Consider the following 12,643-nt stretch of genomic DNA (forward strand, 5'->3'; position numbering starts at 1 on the left):
GGTGTGGGTATACTGGTGTGGGTATACTGGTGTGGGTATACTGGTGTGGGTATACTGGTGTGTGTATACTGGTGTGGGTATACTGGTGTGGGTATACTGGTGTGGGTATACTGGTGTGGGTATACTGGTGTGGGTATACTGGTGTGGGTATACTGGTGTGTGTATACTGGTGTGGGTATACTGGTGTGGGTATACTGGTGTGGGTATACTGGTGTGGGTATACTGGTGTGTGTATACTGGTGTGGGTATACTGGTGTGGGTATACTGGTGTGGGTATACTGGTGTGGGTATAGTGGTGTGGATATACTGGTGTGGGTATACTGGTGTGTGTATACTGGTGTGGGTATACTGGTGTGTGTATACTGGTGTGGGTATACTGGTGTGGGTATACTGGTGTGGGTATACTGGTGTGGGTATACTGGTGTGGGTATACTGGTGTGTGTATACTGGTGTGGGTATACTGGTGTGTGTATACTGGTGTGTGTATACTGGTGTGGGTATACTGGTGTGGGTATACTGGTGTGGGTATACTGGTGTGGGTATACTGGTGTGTGTATACTGGTGTGGGTATACTGGTGTGGGTATACTGGTGTGGGTATACTGGTGTGGGTATACTGGTGTGGGTATACTGGTGTGTGTATACTGGTGTGGGTATACTGGTGTGTGTATACTGGTGTGTGTATACTGGTGTGGGTATACTGGTGTGGGTATACTGGTGTGGGTATACTGGTGTGTGTATACTGGTGTGTATATACTGGTGTGGGTATAGTGGTGTGGGTATAGTGGTGTGGATATACTGGTGTGGGTATACTGGTGTGGGTATACTGGTGTGGGTATACTGGTGTGGGTATAGTGGTGTGGATATACTGGTGTGGGTATACTGGTGTGGGTATACTGGTGTGGGTATACTGGTGTGGGTATACTGGTGTGGGTATAGTGGTCTGTGTATACTGGTGTGGGTATACTGGTGTGGGTATACTGGTGTGGGTATAGTGGTCTGTGTATACTGGTGTGGGTATACTGGTGTGGATATACTGGTGTGGGTATACTGGTGTGGGTATACTGGTGTGGGTATACTGGTGTGGGTATACTGGTGTGGATATACTGGTGTGGGTATAGTGGTGTGTGTATACTGGTCTGTGTATACTGGTGTGTGTATACTGGTGTGGGTATACTGGTGTGGGTATACTGGTGTGGGTATACTGGTGTGGGTATACTGGTGTGGATATACTGGTGTGGGTATACTGGTGTGTGTATACTGGTTTGTGTATACTGGTGTGGGTATACTGGTGTGTGTATACTGGTGTGGGTATACTGGTGTGGGTATACTGGTGTGGGTATACTGGTGTGTGTATACTGGTCTGTGTATACTGGTGTGGGTATACTGGTGTGTGTATACTGGTGTGGGTATACTGGTGTGGGTATACTGGTGTGGGTATACTGGTGTGGGTATACTGGTGTGGATATACTGGTGTGGGTATACTGGTGTGGGTATACTGGTGTGGGTATACTGGTGTGTGTATACTGGTCTGTGTATACTGGTGTGTGTATACTGGTGTGGGTATACTGGTGTGTGTATACTGGTCTGTGTATACTGGTGTGGGTATACTGGTGTGTGTATACTATGCAAAAACAGATGTCACCCCAGTTGAATCGTTATTATCTATGTAGTGTTGCACACACTCAAAGACTCAGTGTATGTACACTATCATTTATCTTAAATTAAGTTTCTCCATGGCATAGGGATATAGATCACAACATTATTTCAGTTATTATTTTCATAGTTGCTAAATACATAAATACACAGGTATGTTACCCAGAGAGATGCTGTCAGAGTGAATGATTCCCTAGTTTTTTTGGGTCCATTTGTATTATTTTAAAACAGCCGTTTTCAAATATTTCTGTGTGAGGACTCCCCTACAAATACTGACACACTGAGGACCAGGGGCAATACTGACCCACTCTGAGACCCCCGGCCAATATTAACCCACTCCGAGACCCCCTGCAAATACAGTACGGAAACATTCCCAGGGACTCTGTCCTAACCTCTGAAAGACAGTCTGAGATACCCAAAATAAACAGCAACATCATCACAGAGAACATTTTTATTTGTATACAGCAAGAGAAATAATCTGCTACATTTTATTGCCATTCTGACAGACATCGTTTCACCTCAATATGAAATTGCTGGAGCTCCAAGATATTCAGTACTGAGGTGGACAGGTGGTTGTCACCAACAGAATTGTAATTCTCAGCATTGTATAGGTCTTGACTCTGTTCCACATGAAACACATCCTGAATAGGGGCGGTGTTTTGATGTTGTGTGTTCATACTCTCTCTTTCTGAGCAAAACGCAACCCAGTGAGGCACCTTATTTGTAATTGTACCAATTGAAAGTCAACCATCTTGGTGATTCATGGTGATAATAGGAAATGGAGCTCATCTGCCTCTTGTGATTCCCGATTTTAATCGCTCCACCATTGGCAGCTGTGCCTTCAGCTGCCTAGGTCCTAAGCTCTGGAATTCCCTCCCTAAACCTCTCCACCTCCCTCCTTTAAGATGCTCCTTAAAATCTATCTCTTTGTCCAAACTTTGGGTCATCTGTCCTAATATCTCTTCATGTCACTCGGAGTCAAATTTTAAGAACATAAGAAATAAGAGCAGGAATAGGCCATGCGGCCCCTCGAGCCTGCTCCGTCATTCAATAAGATCACGGCTGATCATCGACCTCAACTCCACTTTCCCGCCCGATCCCCATATCCCTTGATTCCCCTAGAGTCCAAAAATCTATCTCTCTCAGCCTTGAATATACTCAAAGACTCAGCATTCACAGCCCTCTGCGGCAGGGAATTCCAAAGATTCACAACCCTCTGAGTGAAGAAATTCCTCCTCATCTCAGTCTTAAATGGCCGACCCCTTATCCTGAGACTATACCCCCTCGTTCTAAACACTCCAGCCAGGGGAAACAATCTCAGCATTTTGTTTGATAATGTTCCCGGAAAGCGCCTTGGGACGTTTTACTACATTAAAAGCGCTATATAAATGCAAGTTGTTGCTGTTAAAAGTTAGGTGTGCAGAGTATATAATTCCCTCTGCTGGACATCTTGTTCGGTGAAAGTTGGAAAGAAAATTGACGTTTGATTCCTGTGCCGTTTGTATCAATTTTACCTTCTCCCCTTGTTCCTCCTTTCTTTGGCCAGTTCTAGTGTTTTGGTTGGGCCTGGGAAATGTGTAATTTTTCTGTATTTGTATCCCACAGCACGTAGGCGGTAAATATAAAACTCCAGAATATGCATCAGCTCAGGGTATACGTAATGAAAGGAAATTGCCAAGTCGGAGCAGCACTCCGGACCCTGGAGAAAGAAGGAAGCTATTATTAGTTCCCACCCAAAACATAGAAATGGCAACCTTCTCTCAAAGATTTTAGACTATGAACATCACTTCTATTATGTTACCACAGATGCAGTCTTTTTATCTCCAAAGTAGAATTTGAGAAATTTGTTGAACTATGAAATATTATTCTGAATTCCAGTCAAAAAGCCACCTTTTTGCGGGGGTGGGGGGCAGGGGAGGGTAGGGGTAGGAGGAAGAGGAGAAGGAATAAATGTACAGGAGAGACCCCCACCTTGTCATGTATGGGCATGAGCTGATAACCACTTTATTTTACTGTGCATTAATCAGTATTAAGGAGACGAGGTTCAGGTTTAAATATGTTCTGAGCACAACTTTTCCCTCAAAAACAAGCAAACCCGGCTCAAACACATAATTTCCCATGACCACAAACTGTGAAATTCTTGACTTACCTCAGTCTTCCCTGTCCCCAAACATTTTTTAGGCTTCACTGTAGGCCTCAGCCCTGGATTTCTTAATTTAAAAAGTGGCTGCAGGGCCTCCCCATGACAGTTAATAACGTCCTGAACGACAGAACATAGAGATCCAAAAGGTACATGTCCCCACCATCAACAATGGAATTATTTTTAATAACCTAACTGTACTTAAGCTGGTTGAAGAACAATTTTTTAAAATTCTTATGCGTCACAGTTATTGGCCATTAAACGGATGAGCGGGAGTGATGGAAGGATTCAGGTCCAAGTCCTCCTAGCCTAGTCCTTAGGTTTATGTATGTCTATCATTGTTTAATTGCCACTGTGCTCATGTGGCATTGGCTCTGTTCATATGTTCCAGTGGAAAAGAATCTTTACACAGTTGTTAATTACCCCCATGCGTCAGCGAATCCCAGCATGCATTAAAAAAAGATTTGCATTTATATAGCACCTCATCATAGCTCTCAGAGAAATCTTAAAGCTCTTCATGTACAATGAATTAATTTGAAGTGCAGATCCCACAAACACCTACGTGAGGAATAATTAATTGACCTGATTTTTTTCCAAATGGTGCTGGTGAAGCAACTCAGGATGGACAACAAATTATGCCTTGCCAACGTTGTCCTCATCCCGAGGGAGGAATGCCGGTCAGGATGCCAGAAGAATTCCCTGCTCTTTCAATGGAAATGAAAAGGGGGCGATATCTATAACGGGCGGCCGATCTGCAGCAAGTTGAGAATCTACCCCACTGAGTCCAAATGTCTGAGATCAGATAACTCCGTACGGACCAGGGATTGAACCTGGGACTTTCCTAGTCTGTATGGCTCCTGTGCTAATCTCAGCAGCCATTATACTATCAGAGAAAGAAAAGGTGGTACACCTTTCAACAGCAGTCACTGGAAACTTTTTGTTCCTTATGCCAACTGTCACACACCCTGGATGAGTTCAGCTAATTCAGCACAGCACAATCAATCAAACCGTGGACCTTTTGGTCTGAATGGGTCAGTTACAAACTGCGACAGTTGCCGTTTGTGCAAAAGTTTTTGATTATTGGTGAAATATCTGACTTGGCATCTTTTTTTATTCTGCAATTGGAGTAAAGTTTCAAAGAAACAAAATGATAAGAACTGCCAATGCTGCCCACTGCATCTGCTCAAGGGTCATGTGATGCTCTCGTTCCAGGGTCATAAAAATATTTTACAACTAGCCCAACGCTTACTCAAAAATCCATGCGTTTGGTACAATGACTAACATCTGTCCTGCTGACAGCTCCTCGCCTGCCATCTGCCACTAATTGAGTCCAGGAGGCAAAATATAAAACCCATGAGATTACAAGACACACAACAAACACCTGGTGACTTGTTGAACCAAAAACTGAAACTCTCCTACTGAACAAGGCTGACAGTGATAAGCTGTAAATGTGTTACTGGCTGTTACAGGTGGACTTGCAATAGGTAAGACAGTGTTTAGATCTGACAAAAATGTACTGGTAGATTTGTTTCAAATTAAATATTTCCATTAGCCCTGATTTACAATAAAACCCGCATGGAACTTTCTCATGGGCAAATTGTAGACACGTCACCCATCATGTTTTTTGGAAATGTGTTGAACTCCTAGAGAGAAAAATAGGTTTTGTTCCCATTTTAGAAACTAGGCATGGTGCTAGCCAAAACTTTTGTATGATATTAGTTTTGTTAGCTTTATTACAGGATAATAAACTTGATTTTTTGGGAAGTCATTTTGTATTTTTTTTTACATGAATCTTGTTCTTTTTGCTTACCAATCTCTCCCCTTCCCTCTTCTCTTCTCCTCTCTCCTCTCCCCTCCTCTGATCTTCCCTCCCCTCCCCTCCTCTCTTCTCCTCTCTCCTCTCCCCTCCTCTGATCTTCCCTCCTCTCCTCTCCTCTCCTCTCCCCTCCTCTGTGCCTGCTACCACCTCCTAATTGCATCGTTGATGCACTGCAGCAACTCGCCAAGGCTTCTTCGGCAGCACCTCCCAAACCCGCGACCTCTCCCGCCTAGAAGGACAAGGGCAGCAGGCGCAGGGGAACACCACCACCTCCAACATCTCCTCCAAGTCACTTGGAAGTATATCGCCGATCCTTCATCGTCGCTGGGTCAAAATCCTGGAACTCCCTCCCTAACAGCACTGTGTGAGTACCATCACCACACGGACTACAGTGTTCAAGAAGGCGGCTCACCACCACCTTCTCAAGGACAATTAGGGATGGGCAATAAATGCTGGCCTTGCCAGCGATGCCCAGATCCCATGAACAAATTAAAAAATAAAGTTGGATCTTGGAAGTTACCACGTGAGGAATCATGGACTTGAACTCATTCTTCCTGGCAACTTAAAGGATAATGGTCCTTAGAAGAGGGGAAAGGGGAAAACACTTTCAAAACAAACTATTCCCATCTCTTTGTGTCCTAAGTACAGGTTTCCATGAATCTCATACGAGTTATGAGATCGGCTGCATTACTCTGCTACATTACACCCTTGAGGTGATTGACATTTCAGACTGGCTGGAATTTGTGCTGATGCCACCAATGTGCTTAGTCAGTCATCACCTGTACTTGCAGAATGGGGATTAGTATTCATTTTGTTCCTGACTGTTGACCTAGTGGGCACATTAGTGCTCTAACCCAAAGCTAGCAGAGCGTGCACAGCAGCACAGGATTTAATGTTCCCTTCCGATCAGCATCCAGGAAATAAAATGGACACCAATCCCCATTTTCTTAGTGCAGGTGTTCATTGACCAAGCTTAACACAGATATCATTGGAGAGCATTGAGCATCGTCTCCATGTGGCCTGAAATATTGCTTCCCTTTCAGTGTGGCACAGAGCTCCTCCTCCAATCTACCTGACAGCAGGTGTGTAATTGAACTAGATGTTCAAACCCAAATTATCCAATCAAATATTCAGAATGAAAGTTCTAACCATTTGATTTGATAGTTCAGATCTGAAAGGGATGTTCTCTGCTCTCAAATCAAGGTGTTACAGGGTTGGATTGTTTTGCTAAATGCTAATTGCTAACATTAAGGCTGATTACAGCATTGGTTCTGGCTTTTTCATTGTCTGTAATGTTGCTTTTCCAATTCTTGTATAACATGCATTAGTGTGTGCTTTTTTCCCATAGAATAACCTGCAAATTCCAATGGACCCTTCATTATTTGCCATAATGGAGGGATGCCTTCCACTTCCTGGGAGGATAATTGAGACCATTCCTAGTCTGACACGGTAAGGATAATTTTTGAATGGGCAATCATGGGTCAGCCGTGGCTCAGTGGGCAGCACGCTCGCCCCTGAGTCAGAAGGTTGTGGGTTCTAAGTCCCACTCCAGAGACTTGAGCACAAAATGCAGGCTGGCACTCCAGTGCAGTGCTGAGGGAGTGCTGCACTGTCAGAGGTGCCATCTCTCAGATAAGACATTAAACTGAGGTCCCGTCTGCCCTCTCAGGTGGATGTAAAAGATCCACCAGCACTATTACGAAGAAGAGCAGGGGGAGTTCTCCCCGGTGTCCTGGCCCATATTTATCCCTCAACCAACTTCACTAAAACAGATTATCTGGTCATTAAGCCACTGCTGTTTGTGGTTGCTTGCTGTGCACAAATTGGCTGCTGTGTTTCTTGCATTAAAACAGTGACTACACTTCAAAAGTGATTGGCTGTAAAGCGTTTTGGGACGTCCTGCGGTTGTGAAACGTGCTATATAATTGCAAGTTTAAAAAAAAAATTATTTGCTGCAACACTTAAGGTATCAATTTCCTGCTGTGTTACTTTAAAGCGAGTGTTAATCCATTTATTTCAAACAGGCATGGAATGGTCACCACAGAAAATGTCCCCAGATGAATTTTGAAGCTTCTGATTGGTCTATTTAGATTAGGTAATCAGGCTCCCAGCATGTGCAGGTAAGACTCAGGTTCTTCTGTTTTAAAAATGGATACATTCTTCAAAAAAAATATCCTGACTCAACACTAAATATCAGAGCTGCACCACAGTAAATTATTCCAGGGACTGCACATCGAGATAACAATTACTCATCCTGCTGGAGCCTGAACTCAGAGTCTGTGATGAATCAATTCAAAACACTCAACTGCATTTTAGTTGCTTTCTACAAAACAAAGCTTCTCCCCAAAAACTCTTGTGGATAATTGAGAGGCACATACGAGTTGGAATCATAACCTCGCTCTGTGTCACCCCTCAATGCCTCCGAGCCTGTTTTCCTTTGATGTCACCAGCAGCCAATTTTAGCATGAAAAGGAGGACAGAAAAACTGAAGGAGAATTGTTTTCACAAGTGGATTCTTTTTGAAAGCAAGGCTGGCGAAGGCTGTACAGATATTGGAAGATTTCACTGTTACGAATTTATTTTATGAGCCAAACAGATAAACATATCTGTGCAAACATAGATATTATTGATGCCCACTTTGTTAGCATCTAAATATAGGACAGCACTGTTCAGGAGCAAAGTCCAATAACCATCATGCAGAGAAAGATTTTGTCCCCTCACTGTGTCATTGAGAAACTCATCCATTCTTTGTCTCTGACAGGTACAGCTGATAAACCCTCAGGCCTCCACTTACAACTGTACACTTTGTTCTTGTCCCAAAAACACTCCATAAACTACGTCTAGGCGCTGGAATCATCTGCTCGTGTCCAATCACAGTGCCAGCCAGTTTTAAGGCTTCTAATTGACTGTAATAATTCAAAAGTGTAACAATAACAGCAAATTAGTTGAAAATTATTCTTCACTCTCTCACTGCATTCTGCAGCTGCCCAAGGTTAGGCTCTCAATGTCACACAAATCTCATAGCTGGCTGCTTCCCACAGGGAACGTAGCATTTTCCATAAACAAGATAAAGCCAGCTGCCTTGATGGCTCAGAGGAAAGGCTGCCAGAAATTCCTGGGGGGTGGTACGAAGCTGGGGTGGAGCGGAACTTCCTGCCTGCCCACTGCCCACATCCCCGACCAGTTTAAAACCCTGGGGTTAGGCCAATTGAAATATTTTGGGTGGGCACCCATCCTGGTCTGGTGTAATTGGGCTGCCAGCAGGAAGGACGATTTTCGCTGCTGCACCTTGCCAAGCCAGCCGGACAAAGTAAAAAGCAGAGCTGGAAAGCCCACAATCCAAATTTGCCGCAGGGGCGAACCAACATAAAAAGTGTCCACTTCTGCCAGGATGGTTGGTGTATTCCTGCTAGTTCTGCCATTCCCCGTCACATCAGGACAGAAGGGGGTGCCTGTAAGATGTGCCCACTTTCAGCAGAATTTTGGAATGTCAAAAAAATCAAGACTGAAGGCTCAGCGGAACTGGGTTCCAACCAAAGTTCTGCCTGGATGCCTCCTCTGTTCCACCAATATGCCTCTCACCCCCAGCCCAGCCCCAGAAATTTCAGGCGTGGGGTATTTATCTCTGATCTATACAGGCCAAGAAGGCACTATATTCAATCTCAGGTTCGTACTCAGTTCGTTGATCTCACCCAGGACAGTGGCATGGGGTGTTACAAATGGCTGTCGAGTCTCTGGGTCAGGGAGGGGGAAATTCATTCCGGGCCCATGCTCCTGATTGTTGCATAGCGACTCCTACTGGACATCGGGGAGTACAGCTTGGGCTTGGCTGTGGTGTCCTCTATACTCCTGTGGCCTGATGTTTTGCCACATGAAGGGTGCTATATAAATGCAAGTTGCTGTTGATTACGTACAGAATATAATAAGTAACAAACTTACGTCTGTAGCTTTGTAGTTGGTGAATTTCCAGTACCAGAAGCCGTTCCCCTGACGACCTTTTATCAAATGACTCAGCAGTGAAAGAGGCAGAAATGTCTCTCTGAAGTGATTATCTCTGGAATCTCCAGGTGTAATTCCAAGTATTTCCATACATTTTCCCAGCGCCACATCCTCAACGTGGGAAGTATGATTGCAGGTCTCATCTCCAAAGGCTGCCACGTACCTTTTCAGTGCTTCTCTGCTCAAAACATACCCAGCTCCTCCGCTCATGTAGCCCTGTTTGAGAAACATTTTAAAGCGTCTGCCCATATACACAGGCTCATCGGGGTTGTACTTGGAAAGCAGCAATCTGAGATTGTCCATGACGACATAGGTGTCGTCATCGGCCTTCAGAAACCAGTCAGCCTCGTGGATGTGGTGTTTGTGCACATAGTGGAAGGCTTTAATGGTTTTCCAATACAGCTGCTTTCTGCCCTCTTTCGTTTCCAGCCCGATGGTGGGGAAATCCGGATTGCTTTCTGAGCTCATGAACAGCAGAATGCTGCAGCGCTTGCCCCAGGTGGCTTTGACCTGCTTAGCTTTCGTTTCCAGGTTTGTGGGCGTGGTCATCACCCAACAAAGGATGCGGACTTTCGTGTACAAATCATCCGTCGCAGAGTGATCACTCTCTGTCAATGATTAAAAAAAACAGATTACAACACCATCCAAACTGAAGACAAAGCTTCTGTGTTAGGTGTGAGTGCACTTCAAGCATAATAATGGTTGACATGAATCAGTCATTCATGAAAGAAAGACTTATGAAATAATACTGAGCAGCCTGCGGGTGGCGCTGTCCAGGGAGAGTATAAATACTCGGGCACGGGCCCAGCTTGCGCAGGACATTCTTAACAGGAACTAGTGAAGGACACAACTAGACCTCCATGTTGTAAAACAGTTGATTAAAGCTTTGTTTAACGCTTAGACCAAGTGCCTAGTAGTTTTCTTACATCAATGGTCATTATTTGAAGTGTACCGACTGTTATTATGTGGGAAAAACCAGATTGGATCCAGTTACACACATCAAATACCGACCAGCATAGAGCAGTGCCAGTGAGGATTTCTAGTATTTGTGATAATTATGCATTCCACTCAAAATGCACAGGTATATTGAGCTCATGACATCAGCAGCCTTTTAAATCATATATACACATCTTTCTTGAAACACTTTGCTCTCTCTTGCAGCCCTGAAGGAGCAGGCTCTTTGTGGGGTATATCTCCATGGATCCAGGCAGTGCAATGCTTAAATGGCCATTCTTCATTTGGAAGCCTAGACAATCAACGGCAGCAATCACAAGCATGAACTCTGGCCGATTGTTCCTCTTCCTAGTCTGAGGTCCGAAAGGCTAACTGCAGTATCGCTTTCGCTACCTTGGGTGTGACTAGCCAACTCAGCGCAGATCAGGGACTGAACCTGCGGCCTTCCTGATTCTGTATATCATCATACCACACCAAGTGGTCCCATGACTGACTCAGCCACCCAGGAAGTTCTTTATTTTAAATTTTAGTAGCACATATTCGCCAGTGCATTGTGATGTTGTGAATTTAAGCTCTGTGCAAATACATGTACCATCAGTCAGTTCTAGGATTATGAAAGATCTTTACTGTTGAGCTGCTTTATCCTGTGTTTCTGACTGAAATTGAGTGAGCTGACTGGGGCCCAATAGTATCTCAAGCTTGTCCGAATATGAAATACTTTGCACTGTATTGTGGAATGTGCCAGTGCAGCATTTAATGATTCCTCAATTGGAACCATGACAAAAAGCGCTTGGATTTTCCTTATAGGGAGTTGGCGATCTTGGCTGGCTCAGCGAGTGCCAGCCAAGGGAGGGAGTGAAGGAACCCAAGTGAACAGCCAGCCTCTTCTGGATTCAACCAGAAAAGGCACCTGCAGATCCTACAGTACCAAGGTTGGCGGGGCAGGCTCAAAGGGCCAAATGGCCTACTCCTGCTCCTATTTCTAATAGAAACATAGAAACATAGAAGATAGGAGCAGGAGTAGGCCATTCGGCCCTTCGAGCCTGCTCCGCCATTCAACAAGATCATGGCTGATCATCCAAACCCTAGCACCCGATCCCTACACCGACAGCCATCCCACCCAAGCCCTATCCCCGTAACCCCACGTATTTAATCCCCCCTAACACTAAGGGCCAATTTTTTTTTTTATCATGGCCAATCAACCTAACCCGCACATCAATGTTCACACTCTCCAAGTCGAGGAGGACTTTGTAAGTGTGAGAAGGGAAGCACAGGCTAGGCAAGAATGAAAAGGGATAAATAAATGCTCACAACGCAAAAAAAGGATTAAATAAAATTAGAACTGCAGCGGCTTTGCTAACTAGCGGAGTGAAAATGAATAGCTAAACCAACACCACTTATCAATTTCAGTCACAGGTAAACGGTTAGTTACTTACTTGAACTATAATTCATCATTCCTTTCACAAGGGAACTGTAATAATGGAAGTTGCGACGGTTGTGATTAGTCTGCATGTTACGTTGAATCTGTAATGTGGCCTTGCTAATAAAATAAGAACAGATGAAAATTCCGATCACAATCCCAGCAATAAAGTTGATAAAGGAGCTCACAGACCTTGAGACTGCCATCGTGTTCTGAGAAAGACAAAAACAAATCACCACATAATTTGAGAAAGACCATGAATTATGCTGCAGTAACCTTTACTAGCATATTTACTTCGCCTACTCATATTCAAGATAGATTTCAAAATGACCTGCTCAATGACACAACTGCAAATCCAAGTGTTTGCGTTTTAGACTAGAGAAGCTGGGGTTGTTCTCCTTGGAGCAGAGAAGGTCGAGAGGAGATCTGATAGTGGTGTACAAAATCATGAGGGGTGTAGACAGAGTAGATAGAGAGAAACTGTTCCCATTGGCGGAAGGGTCGGGAACCAGAGGACACAGATTTAAGGTGATTGGCAGAAGAACCAAAGGCGACATGAGGAAAAACTTTTTTACGCAGCGAGTGGTCAGGATCTGGAATGCACTGCCTGAGAGGGTGGTGGAGGCAGATTCAATCATGGCTTTCAAAAGGAAATTG

At 44.4% G+C, this 12,643-nt stretch overlaps 1 protein-coding gene across 1 annotated transcript; it reads right to left on the bottom strand.

Moving 5' to 3' along the window:
• Window positions 1-2,071: 2,071 nt before the first annotated feature.
• Window positions 2,072-12,195, bottom strand: LOC147101117 (glycoprotein-N-acetylgalactosamine 3-beta-galactosyltransferase 1-like). The gene is made up of 3 exons (XM_085966304.1): window positions 12,003-12,195; window positions 9,553-10,220; window positions 2,072-3,353 (listed from the first exon to the last, which is right to left on the bottom strand). The coding sequence occupies exons 1-3, from the start codon at window positions 12,190-12,192 to the stop codon at window positions 3,165-3,167; spliced, it is 1,047 nt and encodes a 348-aa protein (XP_085822430.1). The 5' UTR covers window positions 12,193-12,195; the 3' UTR covers window positions 2,072-3,164.
• Window positions 12,196-12,643: the final 448 nt, after the last annotated feature.

The sequence above is a fragment of the Somniosus microcephalus genome, chromosome 24 (genome assembly GCF_052327205.1).
Source record: "Somniosus microcephalus isolate GS21.2 chromosome 24, FLI_Smic_1.0, whole genome shotgun sequence".
In the NCBI taxonomy this organism is placed as follows: Eukaryota; Metazoa; Chordata; class Chondrichthyes; order Squaliformes; family Somniosidae; genus Somniosus; species Somniosus microcephalus.